The sequence below is a fragment of the Eulemur rufifrons genome, chromosome 7 (assembly GCF_041146395.1).
Source record: "Eulemur rufifrons isolate Redbay chromosome 7, OSU_ERuf_1, whole genome shotgun sequence".
Taxonomy (NCBI): Eukaryota; Metazoa; Chordata; class Mammalia; order Primates; family Lemuridae; genus Eulemur; species Eulemur rufifrons.
The window spans coordinates 102558966-102585582 of record NC_090989.1 but is presented as its reverse complement, the minus strand read 5'-3'; the positions used below and the strand labels follow the sequence as shown (position 1 = coordinate 102585582).

The 26617-nt window shown below is 36.1% G+C and overlaps 1 protein-coding gene across 3 annotated transcripts in view; it reads left to right on the top strand.

Annotated features, from left to right (window-relative positions):
- TIPARP (TCDD inducible poly(ADP-ribose) polymerase) overlaps positions 1–22206 on the top strand; it is a 31943-nt gene extending 9737 nt beyond the window's left edge. For all 3 annotated transcript variants that reach the window (XM_069473051.1, XM_069473052.1, XM_069473053.1), the window contains exons 3-6: positions 10005–10173; positions 11543–11703; positions 19181–19459; positions 20129–22206. In XM_069473051.1, coding sequence (XP_069329152.1) covers positions 10005–10173; positions 11543–11703; positions 19181–19459; positions 20129–20576 — 1057 coding nt within the window. In that variant the 3' untranslated portion in view covers positions 20577–22206. The remainder of the gene's footprint in view (positions 1–10004; positions 10174–11542; positions 11704–19180; positions 19460–20128) is intronic.
- The last annotated feature ends 4411 nt before the right edge of the window (positions 22207–26617 follow it).

Genomic DNA, 26617 nt, shown 5'->3' with positions numbered 1-26617 from the left:
ACTTTGTAAAAGTAGTAGAGTTTCTCTTTTATAAGTCTGGGAGTCTTAAGATAATGTGAGTGTGAATGATTTTGTGTCTTTGAAAGACACCAGAGTGCTGAAGGTTGAGCCATTTTCTGTTTCATTCTAGGTTTAAAATTGTTATGTACTAGGCTGAGATTTTGGGTTGAACTCTACTTTGTAGTACCATAACCACAAACTGTACAAAGAAATAAAATACTTCTGAAGTTCACTATTTCTAGGAGCAAACAAGCCATATTTTAGATGTGAAGGAATTTCTTCAGCAAAACTAAGTATTCCTTATTTTTATATTTATAGATTATTCATGGCTATGCTTTCTAGAGACCAGGAATTATACTGCACACAAACTCACCCCTATTTAAAATTTCTCCCTGCAAGTGCTAAAACTAATATAGCCCAGTTTGACGCATGAACTGAAAGCCTCACATCATTAATATAGATAATTTCTTGTTAATCGGGGAATTTGCAATTGCAAGTGGTAGGTTCTGAAATACATTTTGAAATTTTTGAAAATTAAGGATTTTATGTAAATTCCACTTACTCAACTTGGTGTCTTGTAACGATTTATATTCAATCTGTGCAAAACAGTATTGTACACTTGATGTAAATATAATGAATTCTGATCAGGAACTCAAATTTTAAAAGTTGATATTAATAAACTTTTAACTGTCATGTATTAAACTTCCAGTTTTCCTCGCTGACCTACCCAGTTACTGTTGCTAAGACAAGCATTAAAAGAGTGTTAACTAAGCATTTCTATTTGCCGTTTCCACACAACGAAATGTATCTGTCTCCTTGATCTTTCTCTGTGGTGTTTACTTACTGGTAACACCCACTTGACCAGTAAAGAACCTTTACATGGTCATCACAATGAAAGTAAGCACTTACAAGAGTGAGCATACTAGAGTGACTGTTCCCTTTCACGTTCTACAGAAACCAGTGGTATATGTACCACAAAAAATTGTGTAAGGAATGTATTAGAATCTCCCATGACTAAGTTGTCTGAGAAAGAGTTCAGTAAATTTGTATTCTTTATGCAAATAGAAGTCCTGTTTTGGTTCTGTTGCTTCTGAGCATAAGGAAGGATTTGTGAATAGTCTTATGTTGAAACATAGCACTTCTCGTAGTGATTGGAAAATGTTTAATTTAGGCTACACTTACAGGAATTTCTATTACATTAGCTTTTTTCTTTTTGGATTAATTAATGGTTTCTTAAACTCTCCCTTCTCACTTGATGTATAGCCACAGAGTTTGGGGGACCTTCTTTGGTCTAAATTTTTACCAGCACTGAATCATCAGTGAAAAATGGCATGGGTTGGGGCCCAAGGGTGAACTTTGCTTTCAGTAGTGCATTGCTTTCAGAATATTGCCTACACCCTGTGATCTTCACAGTTCCTGCAGCTGATCAGGGTGTAGAGAGGGCAAACGGCACAAAATATTCTAAATAATTTCCTGCTGTGGTTGGTCCTTGGTTTCTGACTGTCACCTGGCTTAGCTCTTTCATTTCCAGGCATTTAGAGAGTAAAAATAAGCACGAGAGAAATACTAGGTTTGCCTTCCAGGGTTTAATTACTCATCCTAATGAAAGAAAGACATCTTTGAATCTGGATAGAGTATGTGAAACAGGAGGAAATTTGCTTGCTTGCTTTTTGACATTTGGATTATCCTAATGCTGCCAGACAGCAGAAGCATTGTGTAAAGTGTTCTACAATTTATTTGTTACTAAAAAATAATTTAGACTGTCTTAACTAATTGATAAAATTGAATCTATCAGAGAAACTTGGCTTTGTAGAATCCATCTCCCCCAGAAAAAGTTACTGATTTAAGACTGTTGATAGATTTTGTGATCATGGTTTATAAAATTTTAGACAATAAAAAACTTTTAATATCTTTTCTGTAGAAAATCTTTTTTCCAGAAATTTGTTTAAAGAACTATCAGGTTGATCAATTCCCCATGTAGTTTGTATGCATTCAAATCTCTAGTCTGCTTGAAAGCTGCTTACTCATCTCGGGGTTCTTAGCACCAAATACATCATAAGCCATCAATGAGTATATTTCTAACTCTCTTATTGATTAGTTAGATCATCTGGACTAATTGGGGGGGAAGCCAAGGCTAAATAAAAGAAAATGCTGAATAAAAACCTTTTTAAGGGAGTCATTTATAATTTAAAAGTCTAAACAGCAATGAAGCTAATAGATTATAGCTTACTAGAGATTATTAGAGAGTATTTTTAAAAGTATTTATAATTAATATTTCATTTGTGTACAAATGAGTCCTGAATTGTTTGAGGTTATTTGAAAGCAACTTATTTTTAAGTAATTTTAGGTTTTACGTATGTGTATTGACTTTATGTAGAAAAGTTTTATGAACAAATTTATTTTATCCGTCTTTAAACGCTGCCAAGTTTATATCCAAAAAATTGAATTAACCAGTATTTATGCCTTGACTACATGGCAGACATTTTTTTATTGTCTACTTTGAGGTAAGATAGAAACCTTAGTTTTAAAAGTATTTCACTCAACAGAGGGGATATCTACTCATCTTCATAAAAATCAGTAATTGCATAATTTAAGGCAATATATAAGGCATGCTACACAATTTTTAAAAACTAGTCTGTGCTTTCTATCTCAGCTGTTCTCATAAAAATTAAGTTTCCATTCCTTATCAGGCCGTGATTGAGAAGTATGTCTCACTTATAGTTACCTTCTGCGAGTCTCAGGACACGTGACTGAACTTGGATCAAAGTTAAGGCAGTGTGACATTTTTGGTACCTTCAGGGTGCAAAATTTAACTTCATGCCTCCATAAATAGATAACAGTGAGATCTTCTGATCTCATAAGTGTAGTTTTTATTTATGAAAGATTTTAGACTTATCCACATCTTACTAGGAAGTTTTATTGTGTTTTTTGCTTTGATCTGTAGTGTGTAATAAAAACCAAAAATGTCAGCATAGCAGTATTTTAGTAGATTCTTTTCCTTAAGTGAATATTATAATTTGCTTTTAGTGGTTGCATTGGGGCAGGGAACTTCAATGTATGGTATTATTTATTAGGGGTTTAGCAAACATGTAGATGTATTCAAATGGCCATGTCTTAGTATCAAAGCTTTTTGAGGATAAGCTGTGGTATGTATGGGTTTTAGTTCCCCACAAACTTTTGGAGAATATACAATTAAAAAAGCTTAAAAATGGTATCTTTTCATTTAGACAACTTACCTGCCACCCATTCCTCTCCTATCTCTTATTCTCTTTGTCATTTCACCATGTTTAGCTGTAGAATGACTTTAAGACCACAGATTAAGATGTCTAATAATTTGTAACTCAGACATGGGGTTTGGCCCAAGATAAACATGATTCCAGACAGCATCTCTCTAACTTGCTGCCTTCTCAGAAATTCACCTTTTTCCAAGCTGTTTTAGGAGAGACCAAAGGAGGAGCACGCACAGAATTTTGCCTGGTGATCACTTTTGAAAGAATTGATTCCAAGAAATGCATTGTGTCTTAAAATGGGGAACATTTTTACCTACCCAAAACTCTTTTGAAGTATTTGGAACCATTAGATATATCTGTGATCCAAGTTTTATATTGATAGTTTTACAGAGTGATCTAAGTCTCAGTAATCCTGCCTTGATTGGGTCAGGATCTCTTTAGAGGTGGGCAAATTTAATTTAGAGTCAACATTTGGTTCTTAGTCTTTGCATAACTACTGAGCACCATATGCATAATAATGTAAACTCTCACTTTTGATTTGTGGGTATGTCCTTGTCTATAGCTACTTCTGGATACAAAGCGAAAAATCAGTTGTTACCATGACCGATGTCATAGTCTAGAAATTAAGTACAGCATTTTAACTTCTGGTGAATATTAAAAGATGTTGCTTTGATTGTAAGCATTTATAGATAAGTTTTATTGCCTCCCCCAATAGTTCTATGCTATTTATTTGAGGAAGTGTTAGCACAAATCTTAATTAGGAACAGAATAAACGACAGTTACTGTGCTACTAAAGCAGAAAGTTACTAGTATATAGTTCTCTGAAGTTTAATAACTACACTACTTTCACAAAATAATGTTGGTGTTGTGTATGCCATGGCTTTGATTCTCATCACCTTGTAACATATTCGAAGGGTTATAAGCTGTCAGATACTCAGCATTGCTAAATGAGTTCCTGGAAACATCAAAGCCAGGTATCAAAAGCCAGCTATATTTTGTGTGCCTGTGAAATTTCTTTAGCAGCAGCAAACATATCCTATCTGTCATGCCTGTCTCAAGCCAGTAGCAGAAGAGCCTAAATACTCTCTCAGATGCATTTAATCTTTATCCTTCTATCATTATGACCATCACTTTGGGAGTTATTTTCACTTTACATCATAATAATAAAATAAGAGAGCCTACTAATTATGTGTGGTTTGTCTAGCCAGTTAGGGTTGGTGTTAATTAGTTTTGAGGTCACAGGTTTATCCTTGCAGAAACCAGTTAACTCTTAAAGGCAGGAAGCCAAGGTTCCAAAGTATATTTGATCTGGTTAAAACTGTACAGAGTAGGGTTCAGAAAACTTGAATTGACTTTGCTAAAGTCTGAGTTTATATTTTATTTACATCCTCTTCCCACTTAAAGATGTTCCACCTCTTATAATTTCTTTCTCTTTAATGGCACCATGATCCAATCACCCAGATCAAAAACATGGGACATATCCTGCGCTCTTTCTACTTTCTTCTGATCCACACGTAATCATCCTTCATACAATTAGATTCTGATTCTTAAATACCTCTCAAATCATCCCTAGTTTGCTTCCTTAGTCCTCTGTCATCATTTGTGTTGTGCAGTTCTAATAGCTGTAGATGGTTAATCATAGAATAATAAATATTGATAAATATGCTAATAAATATTTAGCAAATGAGTGCTTGTCTCTACCTCTCCCCCACCTTTCCCCACCCTCCTCTGCCCAAAATAAATAAGTAAATTATTCTTCTATACAAGTACTATTGAAGTGACCTTTATAGAGGCAAGTCTGGACCTTGTTGAAAATCCTCTGGTGATTCCTATTGCCCTACTGCAGAATCAAGTCCTAACCTCTTAACCCAGCATACAAAGCACTTTATTATCTGGCCCCAGCCAGCCTATCCAGTCCAGTCTTATCCCTTATCATCTCTCCCTGACTTCCCACATGAACCACATGTGCTTCTTGCACACTCTCCTCGTGCCTTGCTTGTTTAGCTTCTACACATGCAGTCAGTCTGCATGTGGTGTCTTGCCTCCCGTTGTCTGCCTGGTGGCTGACTGGACTTGGCTCACATTTCATCCACTCTGGGACACCTCCCTTGACCACTTTTCCTGACACCTTTCCCAGCAGAGGTAGGCCATCTGCTTCTGAGTTGTTCCCAGACCACCTTTGTGCCACATTTCACACTGCCACAAGGTTTACTGCCCCCGCTAGATTGGTTCTCTGTGGCATTTTGTCTTTTTCATATTATCCCCAAATCAGAGCCCAATACTTAATCAGTGTGCCTACTTAAGATTACTTTTTCCTTTTTTGTCACATTTCTTTCTTGGTTTCAAACCTTTTATAGTAGAGAAATTGCCTAAAATGGTTGTGCTCTTTACTAAGCTCTCAAATACATAAACTGAAAAGCTATTTATCTGAGAAAGAAGTCATGTTCTTACTAATTTCTATTTCATTTAGCATCTGTTTCTATATTAGTTTTGGTTTTTATTCCAGCTCTGTTTATTGCTCATGCCGTAGTTATTTTTTACTTTCTTTTTAGTATCTGAAATATACTAAGACAATAGTCAGTTTATAATATAGAGGAAATGATGTGTAGGGCATATTTCCTGACTTAGTGTGGGTGTTGGTGCTCTATGCATTGCTAATATGTGTCAGAAAATGTTGGCTTAATTGGTATGTACAGATACTTGTTAAGAAGAGAACCATTGTTATAAAACATCTAAATTATGAGAATGGGTATCCTTTTCAGAATTTTAAATTAGTTTTATATCTGGATTCTTATACTGGTATGTGTGGTGTTGTGTTTGTTGGCAAAACATGCGAAGCAGAATTGTTAATATTTCAGCAGTTAAAGTTCATTCTTCCTTTTATAACAAAAATCAGCAACCTGCTCACAAGTTTTTTATTTTTCTGGCTCATGATAAGGTTATATCTTAGATAACACAATACTGACGGATCTAGCCATGTGATATGTTTAGCAAAATATAAATCCTGAAACACAGTGACCACCTCTCATACTTCTTTTTTTTTTTTTTTGAGACAGAGTCTCGCTTTGTTGCCCAGGCTAGAGTGAGTGCCGTGGCGTCAGCCTAGCTCACAGCAACCTCAAACTCCTGAGCTCAAGGGATCCTCCTGTCTCAGCCTCCCGAGTAGCTGGGACTACAGGCATGCACCACCATGCCCGGCTAATTTTTTTTTTCTATACATATTTTTAGCTGTCCATATAATTTCTTTCTATTTTTAGTAGAGATGGGGTCTCGCTCTTGCTCAGGCTGGTCTCGAACTCCTGAGCTCAAACGATCCGCCCACCTCGGCCTCCCAGAGTGCTAGGATTACAGGCGTGAGCCACCACGCCCGGCCTCATACTTCTTTCTGGCCATCCCTCAGTAGGGATGCCCTTAGGCCAGATAGGATTCTCATCCACAAGGATTATAGTACTCTACTTTTACAAAGACACTCCCTCCCCCAAAGTCCCATGTCTCTAGCACTGTCTCTCTTGCTCAGTTTTCACACATCTACTATTTACTACTTTGACTCTTTATCCTCATCTGCTCGGTACTCTAAATTCCCACCCTTATACCTTAAGGCTCTGAGACCCTGGATTATTTACATCCTTAGCTCATGGCCTGACATCTCTCATGTTGCCTCTTACCCCCTGGTTCACATTTCCTCATCTCTCATATACCCCTGTTTTGAAGGTCTCCGTTTCCAACTACTTGTACCACTTCTGTCTCCACCCTTCTTCTAGAATTGAAGTGTTGGAGACCTCTTTTTCCTTTTTCTTACACACAGCTCTTTGCTGATATTTCCTATTATTTAAACTCCTAAAATTCTTTCTCTTACAGGAAGCTATCTTGGCTTGATAAAATAAAACCTCTTTTCCTGACCTTTATCTAATCCTAGATGCCAATAACCACCTCCTCTTCATAATGCTGCATGTCTATTCTTTGTCCTCTTACTTCTTGAATGTACTTGCCACTGTTGAATTTAGATAGGCAGATGTCCTGCTTCTTTCGTTCTAAGTTTTGTTAGTTATTCCTCTCTTGAAGCCCCTGGAAGACAGGGACTACATCTGTTTAATTCTTTGTGTATTGCCTAATGCAGCCCACCATCACCATTACCACACACAGATGACTCATAACTGCTTTCTGATAATAGGAAACAATGGTTTGATAAAGAAGAGTGGTGGATGTTGAACATTTGGCAACTGTTTTGCACACATTCATACTGATGCAGATTGTAGAGGAAAAAAACTCTTGGCTTTGGATTTTTAAAGCATTCCCTGTTTAAGGGAGAGCAGGTGGTAAAATTAATCTTATAAAAAGATAATTTAATGTTTTTCAAATTTGTTATTTTGTCTCTGTCAAGTCTAGAAAAGCATATTGAAAATCAAATAGAGCTAAAACAGTACTTTGATACATCAATCCAAAGAACAGTTGATTGTAGTAAATTAGAATTTGTCATAGAAATTTCATAATGCCCCAAGGACTGAAATGCACAGAGAATGTAGCAAAAGCTGAGCTGCAGTTGTAGATGTCTTTCTCATGCAAATCATTATCTATAAAGTCTCAGTAATAAAGCTTAAACAGAAATTGCTAGAGTGATGTCCAGAATAAAATCTGACACTTAAACAGCAAAAAGCATTAGCTGTTTATATTATAATGCGTGATAACATAATGACTGCTGTTCTAAGAACTCCTTAAAGGAAATACTGGGGATTTGTTAACTCATAATTGGGAACAGTTGTTGGGAGATAAGCTTAAAGGGGGGAAAATATGTTTAGAAACTTGAAATAGTCTAGGTTTATATCTCTCTTCCCAATCATAGCATCAGAATTTCCTAAAGTTAAGTGAAAATTCTTTAAAGCAACTTGATAGGAAGTTTAACTTAGGCATAGAAGTTCTAATTTTCTGGGGTTTTTTTCCCCCAGGGATTTCCCAGAAACATTTTTCCTCTTGAATTAAATATTTCTATTTACCATACATTATTTTAAACAAAACAGTAACCAAATGTGATTTTAAACTATGTCTTATTGTCTTATCCCCATTTCATGCCTAATTAAAATTATGTTATTTTTAAGACCACATCCCACTGCTAGTTATTATTCTTTCTAAGCAAGAAATTTGGATTTGAGGGAAGGATCTTTTGGAAATTTTAAGAGAACATAGTGCTTTTTACAAGTTGTATGCTTGCTTCTTGGCACCAGCCATTGGGTATATAACTTGAGTTTTTTTTGAAGAGTAGAACCTGATTCACAAATTGGCAGACATCAGGGTGGAAGATGGGGAGTAGATTTTTCTTCCTTGACATTTGCCAGAGGTGTATTGCGAGGTGTTACGTGGTATTCGTGGGGGTAGGGGAGGGAGAGCGCTGTCATAGATTTAGAAGGATATTTTAAAGCCCTCATCAAGGTACTTCAGTATCTACCTTAGTATATTAAAAGGACTGCAGAAAGGCTATAGTGAGTAAGTTGTTCAACTTTGTATGACCAATTTTTCAAACATTTGACTGCAAAATCCTTTGTGCACAGAATACTTTTTAACAGTTCTTGAAGCAAGTGTTCCAAGAGCAGAGTTTGGAAAATGTTGCACTAACCAACAAAACCCATAAAGCAAAATTAATAGCCTTTTCAAAATCCTCATTTACAGCAAGGAAATAAGTTGGTTATTGGGAAAATCTGTCCCAGTCTCTGGATTTCACATGTACCAGTCTTTCTGAATGCCACTGGATCTGGAATATCCCATGTGTTGTAGACATCCATTTAGAAATCCATTGTGATAGAAAAGATGGGAAGTATTGAGTAATGTATTCAGGAACCTGTTACTCTGCAACATATATTATATTATTTTATGATATATTTCATTTTTTGTATTTTCTTAGGGAAATTTTCAAACATAACACAAAAAAGAAAAAGGAGAGAAAAGTACAATGAATGTTATACCAGTTACTTAAAATAATAATTCATATGTTTCAAACACTAGATGATGTTCTATTGAAAAGGAAACATAAATGTTCTAATTGGACCACAAATGAGTCTGATTCACATAGTGGGATTCTTCCCCACCCCGACCCCCACCCCCAACAGTATGGAGATGTTTGTAAAGTGCTGTTTCAGCAATAGTAGACCAGGTAACAAAATGACAAAAATATTCTCACAGGTAAACCTCACCATAATCCAAACTACTTTTCTCTTCATGTTTTGCCATTTTTTCACCCACAGGATAAAAGACTATTGATTTGGGGTGGATTAGTACTGGCATTGTCTGAGGTCATTGTATTTTTCCTTTTTTTTCTTTTTTCCTGTCTTTCATCAGGCAATACAGTGTATTCCTGTATTGGCCCAGGTAAACTGATGCCTCTGAAAAAGGGGCAAGCTTCAAGAGAACTTTTCTTTGGTTTCTCTGTCTGGTTTCTATTATCAGCTTCATTCTAAAACTGACTCCCTGATTGGCTGAGACCAGAGTGTGTGTTAGCCCACTGTGGAATGGAGATTGGGATTATGTTGACTGGGTTAGGCCAGTGGTGCTATGTATGGGGTTAAATCAATCCTACCATAACACAATGGCCTGGAAATTTTGGTCTTGGCAAGAAAGGGCACATAGGGAATGGATGCTGTGAAAATAACCAGTAATATCCTGTACTCCAAGTAAAGCAAGTTTTCTACAACAAGCTATACTAGATATTTTTAATGTCTGATGAGATGTTTAGATATTTTTATTTTGTGAATATATTAACAGGGTTTTTTGGGGGGGTCTTTTCAGAGGACAAGAATTTTGGGCAGATTTGAATGCCATGAACGTGTATGAAACAACTGAATTTGACCAACTACGAAGGCTGTCCACACCACCCTCTAGCAATGTCAACTCTATTTACCACACAGTCTGGAAATTCTTCTGTAGGGACCACTTCGGATGGAGAGAGTATCCTGAGGTATTTACAGGTTTTTATTTTTTTTCTTTTGGCAAGTTAACTTTTCAAATGTACTTTTTCTTTTTTGAAAAAGTATATTTAAAATTTTTTTCTCTGTTCTTTTGTTCTACTTTTCCAACAATGACTAGGCAGAACTACTAATATTATCAAAGAGCTTATGAATAGAAAATTGAATCTTGTTGATACAAGTAAAATTTTTCTCTTTATTTTTCTGAAAATTTATTTTTTTCCATTAATTTGAAATCCATAAATAGAATACCAGTATTATCAGAGAAATAAAATGCTTTCCCCAGAATCCTACCTTATAGAGATGAAATACTTAAACCTGTTGCCACCTTTGGAATAATTTTAATGAGATGAGAACTGGTATAACTTGGTTTTTATCTGTCTCCTGGGCTTGTGGAGATTGAGATCGTGTGTTACTCTTAGCATTTCAGAAGCCTAATGAAAACAGTCACTCTCAGGGGCCTGGGAAGGAGTACCTGAAAATGTTTATTGAGCTGTGATCAGACAAATCAGTTATTTAAAATTTTGTCATATGTGCACTTGCATCCTTAGCCTGAGATAGCAAGAATAGGTCATCAATCACAAAGCAAGATTTTTAAAATGATGATGGTTTACTTTGCCTCTGAATGACAATCTTGAGTCAAGTTTAAACACCCTGAAAATGGACTTTAGAGATTAATTTCACATTCCAAAGAGATTAGATTTCTTCAATTTGATTAAATTCATTTCTAGCATTACGAAAAGGGATAACTAACTTATCTACCTTACTTTGACTTAAGACAGTAGCAAAAGAAGACAACCAGTATGTTAATTGCTATAAAATACAATATTAAACTAAAACTTCTTGCTTTCTTTTAAGTGATCACTAGTATCTACCTTCCAAAGAAAATAAGAGGCTGTCCAAAATGTATTCTCAGGATACTTGGACTGTTCTGTGTTTTTCCTCTGAGAAGTTTCTTGGGTTTGGGGAACTTAATTGGTTTATTTGAACTTTATACACCACCATCTTTAATTCCTCTTCTGAAAATTCCCTTAAGAAATATAACCCTCACCCCCCAAAAAAATCTCTAGGACAACGTTAAGGCTCAAAATAGAATAGAGTAATTCCCTGGGCCTCACATGTTTCGTAAGGTGGAAATCCATGTTCTTCTGAACAGGGAGCTGCTTCTCTGCATCTTCAGAGGGGAAAAAAATTTAACACATAAAAGGAATTAATTTGACTTACTGTATTTTATTGAAATTCCTCTGATGTTAACAGTGAGATTAACTATTTTTGCCTTTACATTTTCATATTTCATAGTGATGATTATTATTAACTTGCTTTTTTAAAAAACTTTTTTTCTTTCTGTTTTCTACTCCATAGTCTGTCATTCGATTGATTGAAGAAGCCAACTCTCGGGGTCTGAAAGAGGTTCGATTTATGATGTGGAATAACCACTACATCCTCCACAATTCATTCTTCAGGAGAGAAATAAAAAGGAGATCCCTTTTCCGTTCCTGTTTTATACTGCTTCCATATTTACAGTAAGTGTCCATTGGAAAGTCTCTTCTTTACTCTTTTTAATATAAATGTACTACTGAATACCAGAGAGAAGAAGATTTTAAATTAAGAGGCTGTCTTGGTTATTACCTCTAGCATGTGAAATTCTGACTTATTCTATGGATTTAATTCTTCAACAAATGAGTTCAAATAAGCTACAATTAACATTAAAAGAGTGAGTATCTTGGATTTTTTGAACTGAAAAGCAGAGTTAACATTTTTCCACAGCTAAAAGTAATTGTGTCTGGAACGAGGCACAGAGTTTGTATTTGCCTCCTTTATGGAAAATATAGTAATTTTTCCCTTTCCATGAGATGGACTTCAAAAGGAGACCAATCTGGGTTATGGGACTATTTCCCAGCCCAGGTAAACTGCCATGGCAAGTGAAGAAAAGTTATACAAGGTAGTGTTCTTCATTCTTTTTCCTTGAGTGAATGTGAATGGGAAAAATTCACCTTTTCAAATACTTTATATTCTCATTTGCTAAGTAAGGCACATCATCTTGTGATATTCACTAAAATTACTTGTCATACTTATTAGGGATACAGTTTCTTAATAAAAGGTTAAGACTGAACTCACCCTTCTGAATTATAGGTGAGTTCTTTCATTGTCCCAAGAAGCATTTCTTCCTTCCCTCTCCAGGTAATCACTGGCACATCTTTATAGATACTAAACGGTGGGGCACATTACCATTAAAGTTAGTATCTTTGGGGAAATTACTATATACTCTAGTCAGATATCCCATTTTTAGAGCCTAATCTTGAAAATACTAGGTTTACTTGGTTTAATGAACTTGGGAGGTCTAGTGTGATGGTCTCTTCTGCTTTGAGGTGAAAATACTGTTTTTATAATATTTTCCTACTGTTTTTATATTTCTTCTGTTTTTATTTTAAGCCCAAACCCATGTTTTCCCAAGTCATTATGACAGAATCTTCATGATTCTAATTCTGGAATTGTAAGGGAAACATTAAAAACAAAATACAAATAAAAGTCTCTGAAATGATCAGTATCCAAAAGAAATTTGTAGTAAGGCCAATTTTAGAAATATATATTGGCCTGAGTTAAGTGTGTATTTTCTTCCAAGTCCAAGTGTTAGTGTAAAAAGTTTTACCTTCTAAGGTTTTTTTAAAATTAGAACTAATAAAAATACCATTTCTGTGATTTCACTAGCCTAGCTGGAGATAGTGTCAGCATCCAACAGTTAGAGGAATATATTTTCCTCCTGGTGAGACAGTGGAACTCGTTAGTGAGACCACCAGCTCGACATGCTGAGTTAATCAAGCAAGATGTAGCTTCTGTGTGAAGATAAGAATGCTCATTTGAATGCTACATTGTTGGAAAAGTTTTAATGAATGGTGAAAATCAGTTGGTTTCAATCCTAAAACAAATATGGAATACCCTCTCCTCTTCTTTTCCTTTTTAAACTTAGGTTTGTTTTCTAAAAGTAGGAACTGTAAAAATAATATAAGCAGTAGTAGAGTTAATGCCTTACTACGCAGGCATGCCTCATTTTATTGTGCTTTGCTTTATTGCAATTGACAGATACTGCGTTGTTTTGTTTGGTGGTGTTTTTTTTTTGTTGTTTTTATTTTTTTTTTTTTACAAATTTGAAGGTTTGTGGCAACCCTACTTTGAGCAAGTCTGTCAGCACCATTTTTCCAACAACATGTATTTACTTGGTGTCTCTGTGTCACATTTTGGTAATTTTCACAATATTTCAAACTTTTTCATTATATCTGCTGTGGTGATCTGTGATCAGTGATCTTTGTTACTATTGTAATTGTTTTGGGGTGTGATGAACCATGCCCATATAAGATGACAAACTTAATAAATGTTGTATGTGTTCTGACTGCTTAACTGGCCATTTCCCTGTCTTTCTCCCTTTCTTCGGGCCTCCCTGTTCCCTAAGACACAACAGATTTGAAATTAGGCCAATTAATATCCCTACAACAACCTCAAAGTGTTCACATGAAAGGAAGAGTCACACATCTCTCATTTTAAATCAAAAAGCTAGAAATGATAAAGCTTAGTAAGGAAAACATGTTGAAAGTTGAGTTGAACCTAAAGATAGATCTCTTGTGCCAAACACTTAACCAAGTTGTGAATGCAAAGGAAAAGTTCTTAAAGAAAATTAAAAGTACTACTCCAGTGAACACAAGTAATAAGAAAGTAAAACAGCCTTATTGCTGATACGGAGAAAGTTTGAGTGGTCTGGATAGAAGGTCAAACCAGCCATAATATTGCCTTAAACCAAAGCCTAATCCAGAACAAGGCCCTAACTCTCTTCAATTCTATGAAAGCTGAGAGAGGTGAGGAAGCTGCAGAAGGAAAGTTTGAAGCTAGCAGAGATTGTTTCATGAAATTTAAGGAAAGAAGCCATCTCCGTAATAGAAAAGTATAAGATGAAGCAGCAGATGCAAGCTGCAGCAAGTTATCCAGAAGATCTAGCTAAGATAATTGATAAAGGTGGCTACACTAAAAAACAGATTTTCAGTGTAGTTGAAACAGCCTTCTCTTGGAAGAAGATGCCATTTAGGACTTTCATAGCTAGAGAGAAGTCAATGCCTGGCTTCAAAGGATGGCTGACTCTCTTGGTAGGGACTAATGCAGCTGGTGACTTTTAAGTTGAAGCCAGTGCTCATTTGCCATTACAGAAATTCTAGGATCCTTAAATTATGCTAAATCTACTCTGCCTATACTCTAAGAAATGGAACAACAAAACCTGGATGACAGCAGATCTGTTTACAGCATGGTTTACTGAATATTTTAAGCCTACTGTTGAGACCTACTGCTCAGAAAAAGTCCTTTCAAAATATTGACCTACTGCTCATTGACAATGCACCTGGCCACCAAGGAACTCTGATACAGATATGCAAGGAGATTAAGGTTGTTTTCATGCTTGCTAACAAAACATTCATTCTGCTGCCCATGGATCAAGGAGTAATTTTGATTTTCAGGTATTATTATTTAAACAATGTATTTTGTAAGGCTATAGCTGCCATAGTTATTCCTCTGATGAATCTGGGCAAAGCGAACTGAAAATCTTCTGGGAAGGATCCATCATTCTACATGCCATTAAGAACATATGTGATTCATGGGAGAAGGTCAGAATATCAACATTAACAGGAGTTTAGAAAAAGCTGATTCCAACTCTCCTGGATGACTTTGAGGGATTTAAGACTTGAGTGGAGGAAGTAACTGCAGATATGGTAGAAGTAGTGAGACAACTAAAATTAGATGTGGAGCCTGAAGATATGAGTGAATTGCTTCAATCTCATTATAAAACTTGAACAGATTAGGAGTTGCTTCTTATGGATGAGCCAAGGAAGTAGTTTCTTGAGATGGAATCTGTTGCTGGTAAAGATGCTATGAACATTGTTGAAATGACAACAAAGGGTTTAGAATATTATGTAAACTTAATTGATAAAGCAGCGGCAGGATTTGACAGGATTGATTCCAATTTTGAAAGAGGTTCTATTGTGGGTAAAATGCTATCAAACAGCATCGCATGCTACAGAGAAATCTTTTGTTAAAGAAAGAGTCAGTTGCAGTGGCAAACTTCATTGTTGTCTTATTTTAAGAAATTGCAACAGCAACCCCAACCTTCAGCAACCACCACCCTGATCAGTCAGCAGCCATCAACACACAGCCATCAACACACAGCCATCCAGCAAAAAAATTACAACTGGATAAAGGCTCAGATGATCATTAGCATTTTTTAGCAATAAAGCATTTTTTAATTAAGGTATGAATATAGGTTTTTTAGACGTAATGCTGTAACAACTTTAATGTGTAGTATAAACAGCTTTTATGTGCACTGGGAAATGAAAAAATTTACATGACTTGCTTTATTGAGATACTTGCTTTATTGCGGTGGTCTGGTATTGAAGCCGTAATATCTACAAGGTTTGCCTATGTTTATAATATAGGCTTATAAGAGAACAAAAATCCTCTAATTTCCCTTTTTTTTTAAAATTTAGATTTATTTATTTTTGCAGAGATGGGGTCTCGCTGTGTTGCCCAGGCTGGTCTCGAAACTCCTGGCTTCAAGCGATCTCCTACCTTGGCTTCCCACAGTGCTGGGATTACAGGTGTGAGCCACTGTACCCGGCCCCTTTTTCTTTTTAAAATTTTCTATTTTAGTCTTCCTATTTGGAACTAATAATGAGGTATAAAGTAAGAAGTCAGCAAATTAAAGAGAATTAGGCAAATACTTAAATGAGAAAAGAGCAGAGAAAAAGCCAGTTCACCAAGGTGGAATGGGTAAATGGAGCCATCCCATCTACCCTAGAGTCTGAGGCTGAAGGCCCACTCTGGTGGGCCTAGTGAGGAGAAAGAGGAAGGGGATTGGTTTCGAAAAGCACATTTCCAAGGTAGATTCCATAGACCATGACCTTAGCCAGGGAGTAAGTTTTGTTTTGTTTTTAAGTGTTATTAAATGCAAAGGTCAAAGAAAAACATAGGTGTCAAGGAAGCCACAATTCTCAGGGAATCAGAAATATCTTAGAATTGGGAATGCTGAGGTGGAGGTTGGGGGTGAGCCTGACTTAATTCATGAATTTCCTGCAAATTCAGCTGTTTTTAAACGGTTTTCCCTGCTTTTTAATGGAGCTGATAAAAAGGAGCTTATTCTTTAGTCTTTGAATACTCAAGCTAAGGCTGCATAAGCAAACAAATCTCAGATTTAGGGGTTTGAGGGTTCATTTCTTTCAGCTAAAAGGACATCTCTAACATGTAATCATCTCATGGCCATGCAAAGGCCTAACACAGTTTCTTTGACTCCTCCCCCAAAAGGATAAAATGAATTTCTATTTCATTACTGAAGTTGGGTTAGGAAATATTTTTCAGAATGGTAAGGGGAGGGAAAGGAGAGTGATAAAAAGTAACCTTGGATTCTGAAAATCCATTCTTTAGAGATCCTTGAGTAACAACTAGCTTGATACCTCTTGACTTGCCTCTCTAAAGAAGGCTGGTACAGCACTATGAAACATGCAGTATGTCACTGGAATACCCATGAGCTGAATATAAACTCAGCGTTCTCAGAAAATAAAGGCACAACTGTAACTGTACTTGGAATAAATATATTAATATTAACCCATGGCAAATAGAATGTTGAAGTCCACCAGACAGATATATATATGCACTTTTATGTTTTAGTCCAGTTAGAATGTTGGCTTGTTAAAAGTAAGCATCTATCGGTGGGAATGGATGCTAACCATATATATAATCTAATTTAACATCTTAGAATGAATAAGATTTACTTACCTAGGCTCATCTTCAAGCACATGTGAATAAGTAACAGACCTCCACCCCCTGCTAAGAAGGAAAGGATATATTAGAAGCTTTCATTTTATAGAACTGGTTCTCAGCCAGGAGTGGTGTCAGGAAGAAAAGGAGCAGAATCTTATCTGTTGTCAGTGCCAGGTATTCAATACAGGGTGAGGCAGTCTAAAACCTGTTTTTGGCGGCGTGTTTGGGGAGAATCTCAGCTTCCTTTCTCAACCCAGGAGCCCTTGTTGGTAACATCAATCCCTGATAATAATGGAAAATCTGGTGGATTGGTACTTAACCCTTTTTCTTTGCAGAGCAGGGATAGAGGGAAGGGCTAAAAATAAAGGACTTATATTCTTCACTTCCCTGCCATTCTTCCAGAATTAGTGATGGCTTTTTAAGGAGTTACAGACCTTTGAGAATCTGATTAAAGAAGTGAGGCCTCTCTTCAGAACAATGTACCAGTACTGAGGCTCCAAAGGAATCTGTCAGGGCTCTGAGAAAATGCTCCAGAGGACAAGAACTGTTGTGCCTTCTGTTGTGAAGGTTGGAGAAACAAGTACCACTTCAGATCTGCCCCTGACCTTAAAAACAACTGGGAGATTTAGTAAGCCCTGGATCCACCCACCCAGGACTCTGTCTCACAAAGGGACTTTGAGGCACATTAAATTGAAGGCACAGCCACTTGAAGGAGGTGGGATGAGAGAAAGCAGTTGCCCCTCCATAGCTTTTTAGCTTCTTATCAAACTATCTCTTGAAAGGGAAAAGACTTTTATACTGTTGTTGGAGGAGGAGGAGGAGGAGGAGGGAGAGTCAGGTAAACCTGGCTTGGAATCCTTATATCCCATCTATCACTTTCTAGCCTTGTTTAAAAAAAAAAAAAAAAAAAAAAGTATAAATTGTAAAATATACAGAAATGGAAAGAGTGTGAGTTTAGAAACTTACCTAGATGGGCCTGTATTTAAATCCTGTGTCTCTAGTCTTTGCTAGCTGTGGTAGGACAGATTATTTAATCTCTCTGAACCTCAGTTTCTTTATTGGAAAAGTGGAGATAGCCAAGCCATCTTAAAGGGTTATTGTGACAGTTAGTGCTACTGTGTGTAAAATGCCTAGCCCACAGTATGTGCATGGTATTAGGTGGCTATGATTAGGATGAGGGCAATGGTAAAATATGTTCTTTGGAGATTAGATGCACGTTCACACATAGTTACAGCCTATGTGACACAAAGCTCTTTTGAAAATTTCAGTTTCCTAATCCATTTTGGCAGACATCATTATTATTTCCTTGTGACTACTATGTGCCAATGAGTGTTACAGTATCCTAGTACTAAAACTGGGTCTCAAGGTCAGGATTTCCCTATTCTCTGCTTCTTCCCTTTTTCTCCATTTAGAAAATGGCCAAGAAATATAATTTAAGTGTAAGTATTTAACCAGGCAGGAATAAGTAACTTCTCGAATCTGCTGCTTATCTAAATTCATCCTTTATAACAGACCTGAATTTAAAAGCTCAAGGATGTGCCTTCTGGTGTCTAGAGTTTATAATAATTAGCTCCATTTTTAACACACTCAAATTTATAAAAATTAATAGTATCAGTGGTTTTGTTATTATATGTGATCTTGGGAAATGAAGTAAATGTCAAATACTTGTCAGCTTTCAATGCCTGCTCCATTATTTTTGTTTGTTTTTGTACAGAAATGAAAGTAAGCTTTTTTATTCCCCCTCCTCCATAAGCTCCCTCTTTGCTGGCTGCTCTACTTTGGCTCCCACGCCACATAGCCTTATAGTGACAACATCTTTTCTGCTTAGTATCAGCAAAGATTGAAGAGAGAAAGCATATAAATGATCATTGCTCCCTTGAAACAAAGTTTCTTTAACTACATAGGTAAAAGAGGAGTCTAGGATTCGAAAGTAGAGGTATTTATGAATTGGCTCTTGCTTGTTTGCCTTGCAGCAATACATTCCAGAGTTTTCTCCACAGGAAGGAGGCCAGGAGGAAGCTAATAATAGGTTATCTGTGTACAGACTGTGTTTGCTCTAACACTTTTTTTTTCTTAAATAGCATTTTTCATTTTTTAAATAAGCATTTAAGCTATACAAATTATATTAGACACTGCTCTGTAGAGCACTATAATGTGAGATGTACTTACTTCTGAGTGTTTCATGTTGATGTTCCTTCCTCTCCATTTTAGGACACTTGGTGGGGTTCCCACACAGGCTCCTTCACCTCTTGAAGCAACTTCATCATCACAAATCATCTGCCCAGATGGGGTCACCTCGGCAAACTTTTACCCTGAAACTTGGATTTATATGCATCCATCTCAGGACTTCATCCAAGTGCCTGTTTCTGCAGAGGACAAAAGTTACCGGATCATTTACAATCTTTTTCATAAGACTGTACCTGAGTTTAAATATAGAATTTTGCAAATACTGAGAGTCCAAAACCAGTTTCTTTGGGAGAAATACAAAAGGTGAGTCAGAGGTATAAAAAGCTCGAGAGCTTTTCTTAAAGTAGCTAATGTCAAATGCAGAACATAATAGTAAACACTTGTGTAGGATTTAATATGTTCCTATTTTTCCATATAATAATTTACATGTAATACTCAGACCTATGAATAGTATTATTCCAGCATTTCACAGGGAGGAAACTCAGTCACAGAAAACTTTGCTTGCTTGCCACAGGTCATGCAGCTAATAAGATAATGGTGCTAGAATTTGAACTCAGACAGTCTAGCACCAGAGGCCTTGCTCATAATCACTCTGCTATGCTGCCTGTCAAGTCAACAAACTAATGTAATACAAAGGGAATACCTGCAGAGTTGAAAAATCTCAAAAATAACGGACACTCAGATTGGAGGAATTAGACAAGGAAGGGATCCTGAAGAAGACAAGAAATGAGAACTAGATTTAAGATGAAAGAGAAAGCAAGTAAATGGTTGAAAGAGAAAGAAGGAAAAGGGCTTTTCTGCAGTGGAAAAGATTTTAAACTTTTAATATGATCTTTGATGGCCTTTTGCCCTTGATAGCTACTATAATATTTCCTCCCCCCACTGAAACCATAAAGATAAGTTTATGACTACATCATGCCGTTACGTTGATCTGTATGTCCTTCTGAATTTCTTTCCCACTCTTTGCATTAGGAAAAAGGAATATATGAACAGGAAAATGTTTGGCCGTGACAGGATAATAAATGAGAGACATTTATTTCATGGAACATCCCAGGATGTGGTAGATGGAATCTGCAAGCACAACTTTGACCCTCGAGTCTGTGGAAAGCATGCTACAATGTTTGGACAAGGCAGTTATTTTGCAAAGAAGGCAAGCTACTCTCATAACTTTTCTAAGAAGTCCTCCAAGGGAGTCCATTTCATGTTTCTGGCCAAAGTGCTGACCGGCAGATATACAATGGGCAGTCATGGCATGAGAAGGCCCCCTCCAGTCAATCCTGGTAGTGTCACGAGTGACCTCTATGACTCTTGTGTGGATAATTTCTTTGAGCCTCAGATTTTTGTCATTTTTAATGATGATCAGAGTTACCCTTATTTTGTTATTCAATATGAAGAAGTCAGTAACACTGTTTCCATTTGAAAAATCTTGGTATTGCTAAATTATTTGATATGAACTCAATCCAGCATTTGTAGCAGGTTTTGAATGGGTGGGACTGGGTGGGGAACAGCATTGGACATTAATAGGGCACTTTTGAGACCCATTTTTTACAGTGCTAGAAAGCATAAATTTTTTTTAAGAAAAATACAAGTTTTGAAATGACCACTTATTCTTTATTTACTAATTGTTTTTAGTGTACTCAGTGTGGAAAAGACTACGGATTGCAAACTCTTTTCATTCACACTGTACATATAGGCAGCAATGTTATTAGAAGCATTAAAAAAAACACAAAAAACTGAACAGCCTAACTAATTAAATATGGCTTGGGCCTGGTAGAAGTTTGGCCAGACAGAATGAAGGGTATGAGCAAAGTGAGAATTATATTTATTTATATACATTGATAAAACTGACTGGAACTGGTACTACCATGCTTATTCCCTGTCCAAAGCATTACTGCTTTGGCATAGTATAAGTTCATGAAATTCTGATAGGTGGAAAGAAATTATTTCTATCAGCAGGACTGAAATATATCACCCAACCAGAGAACCTCAATAACTTTAACTGTTCTGCAGAGTTTGCCTGAGGAAGTTTAAAAAAAAAAGTTAGAGGAAGTTTAAAAAAAAAAAAAAAATTTGAAAAAATTTTGTCACCAGCAAAATTTTTCACTACCTAGTTATAGTTATATTCTTGTGTTAATTTTCAGCTTTGGAAAACTCAGTCTCTTCCATTATCATACACACCAACTTGAAGGCATTGAGCAGCTAATTTGCTTGAAGCCAGACTTGAGGATTTAGAAATATTACTTTCTTTTGGGGTTCCAGACGTAGCCCATGACTGATAGTTTTAGAGAAAGGAAGAACATCTACAGCCAGAGTGATAAGGTTTATTACCATGCTTTGCACAAAGTAGATTCTCAAAAATACTTGCTGGAATTATTGGTAGATGGCGATCCCACCCCTATACCTGCTTTGCCAGATTTAGCTGGGTTCCCTGGCTGAATGTACCTTACTTACACTACTTAATAGAAACACAAACTTGGAAATTGTGCCACTGGCCCAGCTGGAGTACCAGTAGATGAGTATGCTGTGCCTCAGTTCAGAGAGGTAGCAGCTAGGTATCTTCTCCTTAAGCAAAGCAAATATCTGGATTTACAGAAGTGGAAGTGGTTGTTCACAAGAGAATGCACCATAGAATTCCTTCAGATATCAAGCTCTCCTGATATGTTTGTGGTTGTTTCATTTACACAAAACTTTTCAGGAACTTCTGTGTTGTTTAAAGCAAGATATATCCATACTGATGTCTCCAGTGAATCAGTCTGTTTAAGCACTTATCAGGGCTTCCACACAGTTATTTATTTTGCCCTAGTTGATCCTGTTGTTTGCTGCCATTGTCATGAAACGGCCAACTGTGGCTGTTACAGCTCTTTCATTCAATTATAACTTGTAAACCAGTGATTCCCAATCTTTTTCAAGTTAAGACACCATACCATTGCCTATTTGATTTTATGAAACTTGTTCCTTTTTTCTCCCTAAAGAAAAAGAAAGCTTTATGACATATTTATTTTTTTAATAAAACTAAGCAAAAATAAAAGTTATGGTAATACTTTAAAAAATACTTCTGTTGTTTTGGTTCCATTTAAGATAACTGAAGTCAACACATAGTATGATATATAATCTATAAATGGTGGCTGGTTGGTTGGATGAATGTATGATAGAATGACTGACTGAACAGATCTAACCAGAACATGCTGCTTAAACTTCAGTACCCAGGGAATCCACAGAAAGTACATTATCTAGCATTCAACTTTAAGTCACAAGAGTAGAGTGAATATTTTATTTTGCAGGTAAGTATTTGGAGGGAAGGGACAAGTTTTATACAGATTGAGTATCCCTAATCTGAAAATCCAAAATGCTCCAAAATCTGACACTTTTTCAGCGCCAACATGGTGCTCAAAGGACATGCTCATTGGAGCATTTCAGATTTCAGATTTTTGAATTAGGGGTACTCAACTGATACATATAATGCAAATATTCCAAAATCTGAAAAAGTCCAAAATCTGAAATTCTTCTGGTCCCAACTGTTTCCCATAAGGGATACTCAGCCTATATTAGCAAACATATAAAGAAATAGAGAAAAAACATGAGCAGGTTGTCACAGGTGTGAAGGAAATATAAAAAGGGAATTGTAGTATTCTTGTTAGCAATCAAGCACCTTAGATTGCAGCCAACTGAAAGTCATCTTGGTATATATGAGCATCTCTAACAGTTCTTTGCCCCTAGTGTAATAATTTTTAAATCCCTGTAATAGTATATTGTTTTAACTAAGCAATAACTATATAGTCAGTCTAAAATTTGTAATAGTTACATCTATTTAAAAGATACTAAAAGACGTTCAATAGCTTTCTTCCTATAGCTGTCATGTACACCATTTCATGAAGCTGGAACTTACTCTTTTAAACTATGGTTAAGATTTCCAGGAAAAGAGAGTCTGTAGACTCCCTGAGATATTTCAGTATCATATAATCCTATAGACAGGAAGATTTTTTTTATGTGTGCAAAGTTTATAAATATTGGATCCCTTAGAATTATGAATCTAATCCTTTGTATCTTTTGTTATAAACCTGTGTTAGTAAACAATTATTTAGTTAAAAATAATCACTAGGGCCTGAAATACTAAACTTGAAAGAAGAAAATTTTTTATATGAGATCTGAATTAAAAAGAATACATTCAACAATACTGTCTGATTAAATCAGAGATTTTTTTTCTCGTTCATTTAAGGAAAGTAAAATGACTAGAAAATATTTCCAGTTTTCTTTAATCAGAATCCCACAGTCAAAATGCATTTTAGAAAATTCTGCATAGCATTTTTCTAGACTCTAATCCACACCACGTACATTGTTGCTATTGCAGTGTGATGTTTTAAGAAAATAAGCTTTTCTTTTATAACTGTAATCTTGGACAAATCACTTAACCTTTCACACGGTTAAGTTTTCTCATCTTTGAAATAGTTGTTTTCTAAAGAGTACAAATAAGAATACTTCAACTTTGAAACCCAATGCAAAAATTTTTTGTAGAGTGCTGTACAAACAACTTACAGCATTTACTTAAAAATTAAAAGCCATTGGCTGGGCATGGTGGCTCATGCCTGTAATCTTAGCACTCTGGGAGGCCAAGGTGGGAGGATCGCTTGAGGTCAGGAGTTCAAGACCAGCCTTAGCAAGAGCAAGACCCTGTCTCTACTAAAAAATAGAAATAAATTAGTCAGGCAACTAAAAATATAAAAAGTTAGCTGGGCATGGTGGCCCACGCCTGTAGTCCCAGCTACTCAGGAGGCTGACGCAAGAGGATTGCTTGAGCCGAGGAGTTTGTTTGAGGTTGCTGTGAGCTAAGCTGATGCCAGGGCACTCTAGCTTGGGCAACAGAGTGAGGCTCTGTCTAAAAAAACAAACCATATACATTTTCCTTAGAAAAAACTAGTGTTGGGTTTTTAAAACACTCCGTCTGGTTTATTGATTTAAGTACCCTTATTGCAGAAAAGTTAGAGAAATGAAATTAAACAGTGCTTTCTACCTTCTTTAACTTACTTTACTCATAAGCTATCATTGTAGAAAGAAAAACATGCTATTGAAAGGTTTCATTAGCATTAATTAGTTGGTCTTATTGCTTAACTCACTGCGTCACATATCTTCTGGAAGACTTTAATCTTACGTGAAGGGAAGGATTTGTGTGTTAGAAGTGTTTCATGGACACTTGCTAAATTCTTCAAGCTAGAGGGAGTGGTGCCCAACCATATTAAGTATGTCAGAATTTCATGGACTCTTCATGATAGTATTTAATTGTACTTAAGTACCTAATGATTTATAAAATGCAGAATGACCAAAAACTAGGAATTCAATGATTCTTTTAAAGCAAACTTACATTACTCATCATTACCATATATATCTGTATTTGATATGTAGGATATATTAATATTTAGTCTACAGAGATGTATATTTGGTGCTCAAATGAATTAATGGATTCCTTATGATGATTCTCATATGCTGTTGGGTTTCATAGTAGTCTGGGAACCACTGGGCTGGACTATTTCTATATTCAAGTTTAAATAATTTCCTTTTATAATTAGGTGTATCTCCTTAGTTATATCCAATCTTAAAATAGCCTTAATCAAGTCAGCCAACAGGCTCTTGAACACTACAACAGGCTCTTGAACACTAGGTTCAGGCTAGTGTTCAAGAGCTTCTAACCCTTCTAATGCTTATCAAGTCTTAGGTATCAAATTGTCATTTGGTGGGCCTCAAGTTAGATACATCAGAGCTGCATTGTATAGTACGTTAAGGACTGCATTTGACAGATTTGAGTGGCAAGTGTACACTAAACAGGTGCTTCTCAACCAGATGATAATGTGATAATCTTCCATGTTATAAGAAATTCTTATGCAACCATCAGTTTATAAATTGTTTTTTGTGCAGCAGTGATGGCTTTTGGGCATTAACCCACACTTTGCTGACAAAGGTCAGGAAAAGTTACACATTTTGTATCACCTTGGTCAAGGATTTAAGTCAGTTTCTAAGCTGTGTACAATTAATTGTTTCATTTAGGGGCAGCAACCATAAATCTCCAATTAGCATTGGTCTCAGTGATCTAAGGTAATTGGACCCAGTTTTTACAAGCTGTAGTCCCAGTCACTCATAAATGTAGCTGGATTTCTTCTAAATGCAGGTGTCTATCCAGAGGACTATAGATTTATGACTATATTTTTCTAAAGTTACAAGTTTGCAAGCTTAGCTTGTAGGCATATGCAAGTCAGTGCTCGACAGGAGTGAGAATGCAGCAATATTGTGAATTATTACTCAAATTAGTGATAAATTATTGTTATTTACTTATCAGAAAGCAGTGGCTTAGTCACAAGTCTGTCTGCTGTTCTCTACACTATTTTAGTATGTGGCTTTCAGACTAATTGACATAAAGAGCATAAAGCAGTTAGAATGGTGCCTGGCTCATACAAAATCAAATTTTAGCCAGTGGTAGTAGTGGTAGTAGTAGTAGCAGCAGCAGCAAGAGTAGGAAGTTGTGTGGTAGGCTGAATAACAGCCCCTAAAGGTATCCTAATCCCAAGAACCTGTCAATATATTACCTTATATGGCAAGAAGGACTTTACATTCTGATTAAATTAAGAATCCTAAGAAAGGGTGGTTATCCTGGATCATGCTAGTGGGCTGAATGTAATCATGAGAGTCCTTATTGGACAGAAAGGGGGACAGAAAGGTCAGAGAGATTGGAAGATGTTATATTGCTGGCTTTGAAGATGGAGGTTGAGGCCATAAGCCAAGGAATGCAGGTGGCCTCTAGAAGCTAGGAGAGAGAGGTAAGGAAACAGATTCTCCCCTGGAGCCTCCAGAAGGAACACAGCCCTGCATTGGTTTGATTTTAGGACTTTGACCTCCAGAACTGTAAGAATAAATTTGTGTTGTTTTAAGTCACTACATTTGTGGTAATTTGTACCAATAGCAATAGGAAACTAATACAAGTAGTAAAAATAGTAGTAATGATATTAGAGATTCATCAGAGAACTGTACCAATATAAATTAGTAGTTAAAAAGAGTACTCCAAAAGTGAAAAATTCCAAATGCTTGTTGAAAATTTAAAAAGTTATGTGAAATTCCAAAAGAGTGAAATACCAGTGGCTTTCCAAGAGTGGTGTATCTACATGCTAAAGACAAACAACTTAAAATAAGTTTTCTTCAAAGAGGTATTTAAATACTGAATAATGGCAAGCACTACAGTTAGATAGCCCAGTTCAATGGATCTCTCATTAAAAATGGGGGAGAAGGCAAATTGCTTAAGAAAACTTGCTGATGAAAAAGATGTAGGATGGAAAATTTTAACATTGAGGTTGTCTAATGGTAGATTTACGATGCAGATTCAAGCTTCCTTTAGGTGATCTTTTGTTTTTAGCTAGGGAAAGGTACCAAGCTATTTAGAAAAGCATTTATTGATTAGCTTCTAGAACCCAGTGAATTCCT